The following is a 12,955-nucleotide window of genomic DNA, read 5'->3' as shown; positions in this document are numbered from 1 at the left end:
GGGCTGGGCTCGGTCCGTGGTCGCCCTGACTGCCCAGCGACCGCTCTGCCCTGCGCGCCCCGGCAGCGCTCCCTGGGCCATCGGCTGTCGGGGGCCCTCGGGTCTCTTCCCAAAGCAGCGTGCAGCGGTGCCCTGCACCGAGGACTGTGCTCTCGGCCCCTTCTCTAGGCGTAGCCCCTGTCATGAGCCCGGGCCGACCCGAGTACCCGCTGACCCCTCTCCCTCCGGCGCCGGCTGCGGGCGCACCCCTGAGCCCCTCTGAAGACTCTGCCCCGTTCATTTTCGCGAGAATGAGTTCCCAGCGACCGCAGCCCCCCACTGCCGATAGCGCTCCGTGCACGCATCACGCACCGCGGCCGCGCACGGTGCCCCGCGGGAGGGCCCGATAAGCGCCGCTGCGGGGTCTCGCTGCCGTCTCCCGGGCGCATTTCTGTGCTCAGAAAGGGGCGAATGGTCAAGGTTTGCCCCAAGCTTCACGGCCGCGAAGGAACTGCTTTAATCTTTTCCTCGCAGCAAGAACAAACACTGCCTATCTCCTTGCTCCCCTGGACGGAATCCAGCGCTCCGGATAATTTTTTTTTTTGGGGGGGGGTTGTGGGAAGAGAGAGCGGGGGTAGGATGAGATAACCGCGGCGATGTCTGCACCGGTGGGGCGCGCGGATGGGAGAAGGAGGTGCGAGGTGAGCTCTCGGACGCCCGCGGATAGCGGTGTTGCCTCCGCGCTCCTCGGGGCCCTGCAGCCGTCGTCTGTCGGGCGGTGCGGGGAGAGCCGCGCTCGGGGTCCGCCGAGACCCCCATCCCAATGCTCTGGGACCGCCGGGACACCCACGGCGGGGCCGGGGCCCGTGCCGGGGCGGGCGGAGCGCGCAGGGCGCCGCGCCGACCTCCAGGCGGCGCTGCAGCACCGCGGGCCGCCGCCGGCGGGCACAGCGCGGCCCCGGGCGCTCCCCCCGCGCCGCCCGGCCGTGCCCGCGCCCGGCCCGGCACAGCGGGGCAGCCGCCCCGCCGAGGGGGGGAGTGCCTTGGGTGCGGGAGGGGCTCGCCCCAGGTGGACGCGGAAAGGTGACATGGGAGTGCTGGGCGCCTGCGGGACCCGGCGGCCCGTGCCCCGACTAGTGCCACCGCTGCTCGACGGGTGTCACTGCCGTGAAGCCCTTCGGCGTCCGAGCGACCCCGGGCTCCGCCTGGCGCGGAGCTGACGCGGTATTACCGGTGAGCCTCGCGGCCGGCTCTCCCCGCGCACCTGCCGGCCGGGCCTGGCGGATTCGCGCCGGGGTCACAGGGTGCTCCCGGCCAGCGCAGACGTGCGCGGCGACCGCCGCACTGCCGGTGGTGGGCGAGCGCAGCGTAGCCAAAAAGGTACCACGAGCGGCCAGGGAGCGAACAGCCCTGGCACTGACGTCGCACCGCACCGTCTCCCCCCCCGGGTTCCCTCCGATTTGAGGCTTTTTCGTTGCCTGCTTGGCTTGTGATTTCAGGAGGTCGTTGTTGTTGGGGATTTTTTTAGATTCTGGTTTTGATTTTGGGCCGGTTGTTATTTTTTTTTTTTTCTTCTCCATAAGTGCGGCTTATTTCTACTTGCTGTAAAGGGCAAGAAATGATGGTTCTCCCGAAACAATTTCCCTTTGATCCTTGAGTCCGGGGGTGGTGTTCTTGGTATCCAGAAGCCAGCAGTGCGGGGAAGAAATTGCGACTCTAAAGACCCCTTTTAACTTCGTTCTTGAAGCAACCGGCCTCTTTCGAGAAAGCAAAACGAGGGGATGCGGGTCCTGCCCCCGCGTCCTGCCGGAGTCCCCCAGCCCAGCCGCGGCCGACGAACCCTTGCCCTGTGCAGGCTCCCCGAGGCGGCCCGCACCCACCTCATACCCGGACCGACGAAATCACTCCTTCTCGGCGAATTGTGAACTTCCGTATCCTCACTGGCCGGGAAAAGAAATGCTGTTTATTTAGACTGTCTGGAATTTAAAACAGAGCATTTTCGAAGCAGGGATTTATTAAAAGAAACGAAAAATAGCCCCGGCGGCCGGCGGCAGCCGCGGGCTGCAACGTGCGCCATTCTCGGCTGCGCTGCCCTGTGAGGGGACATGACCAAAACTTTCTCTGCCGAATCTTATTCCCCTATTTGATTAGTTTTTTCTTACTGGACACTAAAGGGAGAAAAAAAATCTCCATGCAGCCCTAATTTATGTTCTGTTCTCTACCTCGGGCTTGAATTAACCTGCATAATAGACCTTACCTTTGAAAATTTTTTCAAAGCTGTCGTTTAAGTGGCATTTTCCCCGACATCTTTTTGTCCTTTTCCAATTCTAGTTCAAATTTCCAGTCCAGATTATACTATTAATTTCCCATACATGTGATTTAAATAACGCACATAACAAGATAATATTACAGATAAAAATGTAACCCAAAGCCGACATATGCAACCAGCCGCATTGCAACTATCGACGAACGTGAATAGAGCTCCCTAATCGAGACACTCGAGGAGGGTTAGGGAGGCCCCATTTAGCAGTAAATTCCCTGGTAATAAATCGAAACTGCTTTCGAAACTATGTATCTGTTCCAGGTAGGGACTGTGTGCTTAGTGAGCATGGGGATGCCTCCGCAGAGCTTCTCTTCCCAAATCTGCCCTTAGGCGATTCAGTCGCAGTGAAAGGGCAGCGCCGAAACGCTGACGGTCCACAGGGCGACGCGACACGATGGCCACAAGCCCATTTGGACGTGACCACTATCTGCACCCACCCTTGGCGACATGGGCACCCACAAAAACCCACACTCTAGGTTTGGGGGTGTTATTTTAGATATTTAAGCCAGTCGGGCCGCTTATGTCATTCCAGCTGGGTCACGACGGGCAGCCAAGCTGGACGGCGAGACGCAAAGAGCACGCAAATACCCGCGGCCGGCAGTGGGACGGGGGGCGTCGAGCAGTTCTCGGAGGGAAAAGTCACCTTAGGTGACGCGGGGGGAGCGGGGGGCGTCCTGCCACTTTAAAGCCCAGTTGCTACCCAAACACAAGTAAACACTGGGGCCGGCGCGGCGGGGCGGGCCGGGGCCGGGGCCGCGGCCGCGGCCGGGGGCGGTCCCGTCCCGTCCCGTCGGGGCGGAGCAGCGCGGCCCCGAGCGCGGGGCTGTGCGCGCCGCGGGGTGGGCCGGCGGCGGCGGCGGGCGGGCGGGGACAGCGCTCCACGCCAGTCACCGCTGAAATGTGATGGACCGGGCAGGGGGCGGCTCAGACTCGCGCCGAGCCTCACCGGGGTCGAAGGCGGGAGGCTGCCGGCGGGAGGCGGCGGTCTATGCCGGGGCCCCGGGACCGCCGCGGCCAGAGCTCCCAGCCGCCGCCCAGCCCTCCGCAACATGCCGATCGCCGCCGGGCCCCGGCCCCGCTGAGCGCCCCCGCTGTGGATCTAATGTCTCCGTGAAGGTGCCGCGGCCGCCGCCTCAGCTTTGCCCCGGGAGGAGCAGCAGGCTGCGGTAGGTGAGTGGCTCCGGGGCCCGCCCTGCCCGCTGCCGTCGGCGGGAGCGGGGCGGCCGCCCCGAGAGCGGAGCGTGCGCTCAGCCGGGGGCGCGGGGCCGCCGGGTTTACTTTCAATTCGCAGCTCCGCGGGGACTTGGGGTGCGGGTGTTCCCCCTCCGCGCCACTGGCGCGTTGGTGGGGATGCGCTCTCGATGTCCTTCACGCAAAATTCCTGGCAGGGAGCAGCCGGTCAGTGCATGGACTGCGAGCTAAGCCGCGGGTCGCACTGGAGAAACCTCGGCCGGGGAAAACACCTGGCTGCGCGGGCGGCGGCGGCCGCGGCTTCGGGTGAGGTCGTCGGAGAGCGGAGGCGAGCCGGTGCCCACCCGCTCCCTGGGTAGGACGGCATCGCCTTCGGGGCACGGTCCCGGCCCAGCCGCGGGAGAACGGGGAGCGCGGGCCGGACCAGCAGGTCGGTGGCAAGCAGGTAGAGAGGGCTGTCCTGGCACCGGGCTTAATTTAATTAAGCTCTCTGAATGGAAAGGGAAAAGGAAGTGCCAAAGTTTAAGTAACATCCGTTTTTGGTTGACTTTCAACCCCTCCGCCCCAACACACCTTAATATAAATGGCCTTAAAATCACTTTCGAAGGCGCTTTCTATTCTTTTTTGATACGTTTTACTAAAGTTACCTCCAAATACAAATAGTAGCAGATGTACCGCCATTCAGACAGAAGTGTAGTTTTAGAAGTTTCTACCTTAAAATGAGGATTTCGTGTTCAGAATAATTTTCTCGGAGTTGGTTCTTGGACACCAAAACGAGCGTGGTGCAATGACACCCCCATACACAGCCACCAAACGCGGCTGTAACAGAGGGAGCTCTGCCTTACAGAAACACTGCTCCTACCTCAGTCATAGCTCCCAGCCGGTGTCTCCGAAACCCAGCCTCAAACAACTGGGATGGAGGCAGGAGCCGCCGGAGCAGCCAGCGAAAAGTGATTTAATTGCTTCTGTTTCGGTTCCTCGCGGAAAGCGAATAGGAACTCACACTACGACATTCTTTAAAAATAAGTCTCTATATATAACCACCCCCCCACAATAAAACGAAAAGATCGCCATATATAATAGTATCGATAACTGTCTCCGGTGTCGATACAATCCCAAACGAGGAAAACAGGGCAGCAGCGGAGGAAGCTCCGGAGAGCCGCGACTCGAGGCAAACGAAAATACGAGTAGGCAGCACTGCACTTCACACCCGACCTCCTTGCCACATTTCTTTTTCCCCAGTCGGCCAATTGTACGGTGCCACAAACGTAGAGGAAAGATATTTTAAGAAAAAAATTGAAAAGTGTCTTTCCAGCCGGAGTGCCCGCGGTGCCAGCGGAAAGGCAGGAGCCGGGCGGCAGCGGCCCCGGAGGCAGGGACCCCGCTCAGGGAGCGCGGGCTCTGCACTCGGAGAGTTTCCTTAAATTTTGTTGTTGTTTGGAGGGGGTGGTTTAGAATTTTTGCGGGGGGAAGTTCTCTTTGTTTATTTTGGAAACTGCGCGTTACCAGACCCTCCACACAAATCCCTTGAGGTGTTGGGTCACCCTCGGCCCTACCTCTTGTTTACAGGCCCAGAGAGACCCCGGCGTTTGCTTTGGCCGCTTTATTGGGTCGCGGCAGCCTCTAGGCTGCTGGAAGCGAACCCTCAACGAAAGCAAAAAAAGGAAACGGCAGGGGCTTGCCCCCCGCGCCGATGTCCCCCTGCCCCGCGGGGGGCGGGAGCGTCGCCCCGGGTCTGCCGAGGGGACCCCCTTGCGACGGGAGCAGCGGGCCCGGCGGTTTCGGTTGAATGGGCTGAGTGAAACCCTCTGACAGTCACACACCGCTCATTAGCTCACGGCCTCGCCGCTCCGGCGAAGCTCCTGGCCGAGGGACGCCCGAGGGGCTGCGGGGGGCTCGGCCGCACGGCTCCGTCTCGCCGGGGTTGCGGTCGCCCTTCTCGGCCCTGCGACGCGGAGGGAGCCGACTGCGGGGCAGCGCCGTGCCAGGCGGCCCTCGGCGGGTCGGGGAGGCCTCCGGGCCGGCCGCTGTTCTTGCCGCCGCTGGGGTGGCTGCTGCGCGGGGGGCTGGGTAGGTGTGCGTGCGGGATAGGGGCTCCTTTTCTCTTCTTCGGTTATCTTGATAAATGAGTTGTTGTTGAAGGAAGAAAAATAAGCAACGGAGCTAGGACGAACGCGGGGTTTATTCCCCCCCGCTCCGCCCCCCGGGCCTGACTCGTCTCTCCGTGAACACCCTGCTCTATCCCGGGGAGGCCCCAGCCAGGAGGGGTCGGGGTCGGGGCCTCAGCGCCCGCAGGAGGCCGGGCGGAGGGTGGGAGCGACGCCGGGGGCCAAGTCGGCGCGGGGGGCAGGAGGGAGGCGGCTCCGGGGTCCCCGCGGTGTGCGCTGCGGGGGAAGGTGGCTGGGCGACGGAAAGCGGAGAGGTTTCGTCCCTGGCCGCGTCTCCGTTCCGTCTGTATTTTTACACGATTCGTTTAATTTGAATTTGCGGCGCCTTCGGTTGGCTCGGTGCTGGGTTTTCTCCTTTTTGTTTTAATTTGGGGTGGCTATTTTTGGAACGCTATTTTTATTTATTTATTTCCTACGCTTTAGCTTCTCCGGTCGAAGCGATCGCGCCGTGGGTCGGTGTCGGCCGCCGGTCCCGGCGGAGGACGGGAGCCTGTGCTGCGGCGGGGTACTGGGGCCGCGGAAAGGCAGTGCACCGGAGCCGTGCCTGGCCCTCCCTGGCTCCGCTGCTGCGCTTGCCTCGGCTAAGGAGCACCACGCTGCTCTCAGTAAAACTCTCTCTCTCCTTTCTCCCTCTTTCTTCCTAGGATTTTCTCCCGGTCTCAGAAGCCCATCAGAGGCACCAGCTGCTCCGCCGGCTTGCGCCCACCTCGGGAAGATGGGAAGCAAGGCCCTGCCAGCCCCCATCCCGCTGCACCCGTCCCTGCAACTCACTAACTACTCCTTCCTCCAGGCTGTGAACACCTTCCCCGCAGCTGTGGACCAGTTGCAAGGTCTGTACGGACTCAGCGCCGTGCAAACCATGCACATGAACCACTGGACACTGGGCTACCCCAATGTGCATGAAATCACCCGCTCTACCATCACGGAGATGGCGGCGCAGGGCTTGGTGGACTCCCGCTTCCCTTTCCCCGCGCTCCCCTTTGCCACGCACCTCTTCCACCCCAAGCAAGGGGCCATCGCCCACGTCCTCCCAGCATTGCACAAGGACAGGCCTCGCTTTGACTTTGCCAACCTGGCCGTGGCCGCCACGCAGGAGGACCCCCCCAAGGTGGGGGAGCTCGCCAAGCTGAGTCCCGGACTGGCCTCGCCCCTGTCGGGCATCAGCAAGCTGTCCCCGGACAGGAAGCCTTCCCGCGGCCGCCTGCCCTCCAAGACGAAAAAGGAGTTCATTTGCAAGTTCTGCGGCAGGCACTTCACCAAGTCCTATAACCTTCTCATCCACGAGCGAACCCACACGGACGAGCGGCCTTACACCTGCGACATCTGCCACAAGGCTTTCCGGAGGCAGGACCACCTGCGGGACCACCGGTGAGGGACCACCACCACCGGGGTCGGGCCGTGGGCAGCCGGGGTGGGGTGAGCCGCTCGAGGGGGATGAGACTCAGCGGCTCCAGGAGCCACGGAAACAGCACAGGAAAAGCCCTCGACTCATATTCGGAGGCCACGGAGGGACCAGGGCAGCCGAAACCTGCGCTTTGTGTGGGAAGGGCACCCGCCTGAGGGAGAGCTAGAGGGGTTCACAGCCGGAGATGAAGATCCCGGGGTTTTTGTGCTTCTGAGTCATGACCCTGGGGGGTGCAGGGAACAGGACGGGTCGCAGGTGGGCGCTTCCCTGCTGATCCCCCATCCATCTCCGCACGCTGCGGCCGGTGCTGAGAGGCGCCCGCGGCCGCAGAGCTGAGAATCCTCTCCGCCTTCGGAGAAGAGCGGGCTCGGGTCCGGCCTGCAGCGCAGATGCTGTCCCGGTCTGGCACCGGAGAGTGCAGTCACACGTTGATACGAATTATTGCAAATGTTTTGAACCGGCCAAGAAGTTTAACCATACACAGAATAGTAATGGGGAAAGGAAGGAAGAGGAGGGTGAGGGGTGAGGGCGTCTGGGAGTGGGGGTCGAGTTTGGGGAAGCGGAGTCTGGGGTCGCGGGGCCCACGCGCCTCCGGCAGCGCTGCTCACCCCACGGGTTGCCTTCCAGGTATATCCATTCCAAAGAGAAACCCTTCAAGTGCCAGGAGTGCGGGAAGGGCTTCTGCCAGTCCAGGACCCTGGCGGTCCACAAAACCCTACACATGCAGGTGAGCCCGCCCTTCCCAGGCCTCTCAACGCGTGTGCCGCCGGCGCTGTTCCGGTCCGGCTCGGCTCGGCTTGGCCCGCCGCGGGGCAGGGGCGGTGACCACGGGGGAACAGGACTCTGGTTCGAAGGGGAGAAAGTCCGGCACTGGACGGCCCTGTGGGTCCGCGGGGCAACAGCGGCCCGTAGTTACCTCAGAGGCCGCGGGAGACCCGCGGGTAAACGGCGCCCTTGGGAGTCGGGCTTAAAGCCCGCGGGGACGCGGTTGGCGGAGGGGAGTGAGCTCCGGGTTCGGGTTTGTCCGCGCCGCTGCTTCGAGGCGTTTTTCGTTGAGGGCTGCAGCCCTGCCCTGGCGGCGGCGGCAGGCGCGGGGCAGCGGGGCGGCCCGGCGGCGGGATGCGGTGCGGAGCGGTGCGGAGGGACCGCCGTGGCGGCCGGGCGGGCAGCGGGAGTCCTGGAGCGGGAGGGCGGTGCGGAGGCTGTTTTCCTTGTGCCCCAGGGGCGCGGAACATCACGACTCGAAAACTATAAAATAAGGCTTTTGGGGCAGGATAGGGAGAGGTGGGCGGCCACCCGACCGCACGGGGCTCCTCTGGTTCGTGTCCTCTCCCAATATCTCAAGTTGTGCGTTGCGGTGAGAAAAAGTGCAGTAATACGTTAAACAAGGTGGTTTGTGAAGGATTAATCCTTTGCTTGCTTCAAATCTGAACAGGAATCTCCACACAAATGCCCCACATGTGGAAGAACCTTTAATCAAAGAAGTAACCTGAAAACTCACCTTCTTACCCATACAGACATCAAGCCCTACAACTGTGAGCAGTGCGGCAAAGTGTTCAGGCGAAACTGTGATCTACGGCGGCACAGTCTAACTCACACCCCGCGGCAGGACTTCTAGAGCAGCCAGGGACCCGCGCCCGCTCCGGCAGCTCCAACTTGCCCACTTTACTCAAGGAGTGTATTGTAGGAACTCACAGACGCGCGCACACACACACGGAGACACGCACGCAGACTCGGGGCCAAGCTTTCCTACCACATGTCTGCGAAACTCATTTAGAGAGTGCGGACTGCAGGATCGGGCCCCTCTCCAACCCACACCCAAGCGTAAAGCTCATCTTGTAGATAATCGCGGCTCATTTTAGAGCTCTGTACAGAACGTGTTTTTTTTCTTTGTTTGTTTGTTTTGTATCGTGTCAGATGCACATCGATAACAAATCATGGAGGCAGAGTATCTCTTTAAAAAGTTATTTCAAAATAAAACCTTTTTTTTTTTTTTTTTTTTTTTTTCCCCCAAATACCTCCCGCCTTCTTGTATTATTCTCTGAGCATTTGGGCTTTTTTTTTCCTGCTGTGTCAATGCAATGGCAAAGCATATTGAATAAATTTCCTAGCCGGGTAATTGTACTGTCACAACAATTTTGGTGATCGCTTTTGTTTGGTCTGTTCCACTGTCGCTGTTGTGTTATCTATTGTTAAGTAAAATGAAAGTGCCTTATTTGAGAGTTTATAGCTCTATTACTTAATAGTATGAATGTCTAAATATTAACTTCTGTACCTTTTTTTCCTAATTTTCCCGAACGATTTTTTTTAAAAGAAGAAAAACAAAGAAATATTTGCAAATAAACAGATCTTAGGAAATAACGCATAGAGCCGTTCTTACGCCAAAGCGGCTTATTAGTAACTTATTTGCAATCAGGCCGTATATTGTAAAAGTTATCCCTCTCACGGGGATTGCAGCAGGTAGCCTTCTGCCTGTAGACTTTGGACACGGGCAATTCACCCGCCTAGACAGGGACTTTATCCTGCAGAAGACGATTCTTTCCCGGCAGCTCTGGAAGCAAACAGCGAGGCGCCAATTCCGCCCTCCGCCCCGGGCTCATCCGCGGGTCCTGGCAGAGCTGCAGCACTGGGAGCAGGGATCTCCTCACCCCGTTCCTCTCCTCCATCTGCAATGCCAGGCACAAGTCACGCCTGGACACAAGTCACGCCCTATCACTCTCCTTGGACGGAGAGGGATTGTTCCCCCCCTCTCGGGAGACCCTCACCCACCGTGGGAGCCTCCAGGCCCTCCCCGCCGGGGTGGCTTTTGGCGACTCAGCATGTCCACCCCATGGGCCACACACTCAGTGCCTTTACTGGCTCTGCAGCCAGCAGGATGGTGGCACTGTACATCGGGCTCTCCTCGCTTGCCGTCCTTGCAACGCTTGCCGTCCTTGCAAACCCCTCACCGGTGCCCGTGGACTCTTTTGGAAGGCTGTAGTGCCAACACTGAAGCATTTTCACTGATACATTGCAGGGCGACTTGAATGTGCATCCCCTCATTACCATCCCACTGCTCTTGTCACTCCTGGCACCCTCTCCACAGTGTTTTGAGTAATTTGGGGCCCCAAAAATTTCTCTTTCTCAGGCTGGGGGCAACCATCTTCCCCTCCTCCTCTGCCAAATGAAGGGCCAGGTTAAAATGGCAGGGAAAAATCTTTTCCCCAGGCCCAGGGAACCCTGTCCAAGGAGGGAGCAATCCCCTTGCACACAATTCAGCAGAAAGGGCTTCATTCCTGGACTCCATCTAGCAGGGTACCAGAACTCCAGGCTCCATGGGAAGCATCTCAGATCCTAGCATGCCCAAAAGCAGCAGGTACTGACAGAGCTTGCGTGGCTACATTGTCCCCATCCCTGATCCTCACTGGTCCTTCAGCAGGGAACACTGCCTGAACACTGTTAATGAGTAGCAAGTCAAACCCAGCAGTGCCTGGGCTGCAGTCAGACCATCAGTGCAGAAAGCTCTGCATTCCTGCCTGCACTGCCTCCACAGAAGGCTACCATAGGGCAGGGACTATAAGCCAGCCCTGCTCTGCCCCAGACCAGGCAGCCAGGTGAAATTCCACTGGTACAGCAGATTTGACAGTGCCAAACTCAAAATTTCATATGTCAAGGCCTATGTCTCCATCTGCTCCTGTCCAGGAAGATGGGGAAGGAAAGAATGTTTCTGCAGCCAGAAATACTGGTCTGCTGGCTGAAGAACGGTTAAAGTTTATGTCAATGCCATCTGTCTCTTCCTCTTCACCACCTCTGAACTTGCACCCCTTCTTTGCTGGGGCTCTACACTCCTAGAAATATCTTTTCTCATACCCTGCCCTGCCGTGTTGGCAGTCCTTGTGGTCCCTCTTCAAAATGCTTCTCTCTCCACACTGCTCCTCTCTAAACCTCTCTTCGTGGGTGTATTTTGCTCCCTCTTCATGGGCATTTCCCTAATATCTGATGTCTTCCTGTCTGACTGATTCTTCTACTCTCAGTGCATTCCTCTTCTCTCAGTAGGTAATTTCCTGTAAGTTTCTCTATCCTTATTGTTCTCTGAGTTCCTGTCCCCAGGCCGTTTTACGTCCCCAAGTACGCACAGCAAGGCTGGGATAACTCCATTTGAGTAAACACTCCTGTCAGGATACATATGGGCTCAGTCCACTCCTCATAGGCCAAGTTCTGTGTGAAGTTTGTTTGGAAAAAACTTAATCAGATGAACAATATCAAAGGACAAAATTAAAGTGATTGTATATAGCTAAGGTTTTATTTAATTGTTTGTGGTTACTTGTTTAATAATCTTCCCCCTGAGCAGACACAGACTGTAAATTTATCTTCTGAGGATTTCTAAAGTTCAGCAGCCAGAAAAAAACCCAAATTACTGAAGCAGGTCAGTGAGGAGCATCTCTAACTGTTGGTCCATGAACTGTTATTTTATATTTAAACCAGTAGCTATCATCTTAAAATGTCAGAGAATGATCTAGTATTTCTCTTTACTATCAATTCGCTTGCCTATAGCACTGCCACACCCCACTCACTTTTTAAAAATTCATCCCTCCCTGGAAAATTTCAGAGGCAGCTATAAAGAACATGTTAAAATACACATATGGTTTGTTGGTTTTAGACCTGTTGGGAACAGAAACAAGCTCTGTAAAGCTACTTTTTGGGCAGGGCTAGGGTTTTTATAGCCATAAAGTTCCATCCTGACTTTCACAATGCAAACACTAAATACAGCAATATCCCTGTGACTGCCGTTTGTGCCTTTGTGAAGTAACCTCCTTCCCTCTGGAAGTTCTCTGCTCAGTCACAGAGCACAGCACACAGGTCCATGCTTCTGCAGTTTCCCAGAGCTTCCCAAGCCACCTGCCTCCTGCTGTTCTGTTTTACTCTCTCTCATTGCCACTTCTTTTTTGGCACTGCTCTTTTTTGCCTGCACTGACATGGGCTGATTCTCCATCTTTTGCTGTGTTAGAGGCAGCAGCTGCAGTGCTGTAGCAGGAAAAAGAACTAGCTGTGCTACATACCAGGGAGAAAAGAACAACAGATAATAAGAATGTCACAATAATCTACATTTTTAGGGGAAAATTATAGCCCTCTGAGTTGCATCTGAAAACTGAGTTCTTTGCATATCAGTTGCTGAAACAGACACTGTCCACAGCTGATGGCAGAGCAGCTCAGCCCAGCTTATTGTGCATAAAGCTTTTCTATGTGGTAAATATTACTTAGCAATGGCATGTCATGCTATTCTGGCCAGCACAGACTGTATCTGACGCAGTGCAAATTTGCTGGAAAAGCCCAGCTTTATACCATTACCACCTTAGGAATATGCACAGCCCAGAGCTAAGTGTCAAACACCCAGCAGCAGCCCAGGAATGTGGCATGGCCATGGCCATGTCATGGGTCTAGGGGCTGGTGCCCAGCGTCCCTTAGAGTAAAATGTGAAAAACCACTATTCCACTATTGTAAAATGTGAAAAACCACTATTGAACTCCTCTCTGCCTGCTGTCCCCTTCCTTTTTCCTCTTCCTTCTTCCTTCTCACTGCTCTACTTTTGGATGTTTGCTTCAGGAGTTGCTTCTCTTACCCCAGACATCCTGTACTACACCCTGCCTCCTGCCTAGTCTCACCTCCATCTCTTTCCCTACTTTTCCCCTCCTGTTTCTTCTTTGCTTTTCCATGTCTCATCCCACATTTCAATCTCTTTTCTAGAGCAACTTCCTACACTTAGACTTTTTGGTTCCCTCTTTTGAACCACTCCAACTTCTGCTTGTTGCCTCATTCTGTTCTTCAGCCACCAGCCCGTATGAGCTTCTCTCTTTTCCCTGACCCAGAGCTCATGTCCCTGGTGTGATACTTCTCACACAGTGCTGGTCC

General features: G+C 57.3%; 1 protein-coding gene across 3 annotated transcripts; it reads left to right on the top strand.

Annotated features, from left to right (window-relative positions):
• The first annotated feature begins 3,136 nt into the window (after positions 1 to 3,136).
• OSR2 (odd-skipped related transciption factor 2) lies at positions 3,137 to 9,346 on the top strand. 3 transcript variants are annotated; one of them, XM_068184110.1, is made up of 4 exons: positions 3,137 to 3,468; positions 6,306 to 7,029; positions 7,694 to 7,793; positions 8,502 to 9,346. In XM_068184110.1, exons 2-4 carry the CDS (start codon positions 6,377 to 6,379, stop codon positions 8,682 to 8,684), a joined length of 936 nt encoding a protein of 311 aa, XP_068040211.1. In that variant the 5' UTR covers positions 3,137 to 3,468; positions 6,306 to 6,376; the 3' UTR covers positions 8,685 to 9,346. The 3 variants fall into 3 exon arrangements, with proteins under 3 accessions (XP_068040211.1, XP_068040220.1, XP_068040201.1); XM_068184119.1 differs by having other exon boundaries at positions 3,137 to 3,472; positions 8,584 to 9,346; XM_068184100.1 differs by having other exon boundaries at positions 3,137 to 3,472.
• Positions 9,347 to 12,955: the final 3,609 nt, after the last annotated feature.

This window comes from Anomalospiza imberbis, chromosome 1 (assembly GCF_031753505.1).
Source record: "Anomalospiza imberbis isolate Cuckoo-Finch-1a 21T00152 chromosome 1, ASM3175350v1, whole genome shotgun sequence".
Taxonomy (NCBI): Eukaryota; Metazoa; Chordata; class Aves; order Passeriformes; family Viduidae; genus Anomalospiza; species Anomalospiza imberbis.
This window is presented reverse-complemented; position numbering and strand designations above follow the sequence as displayed.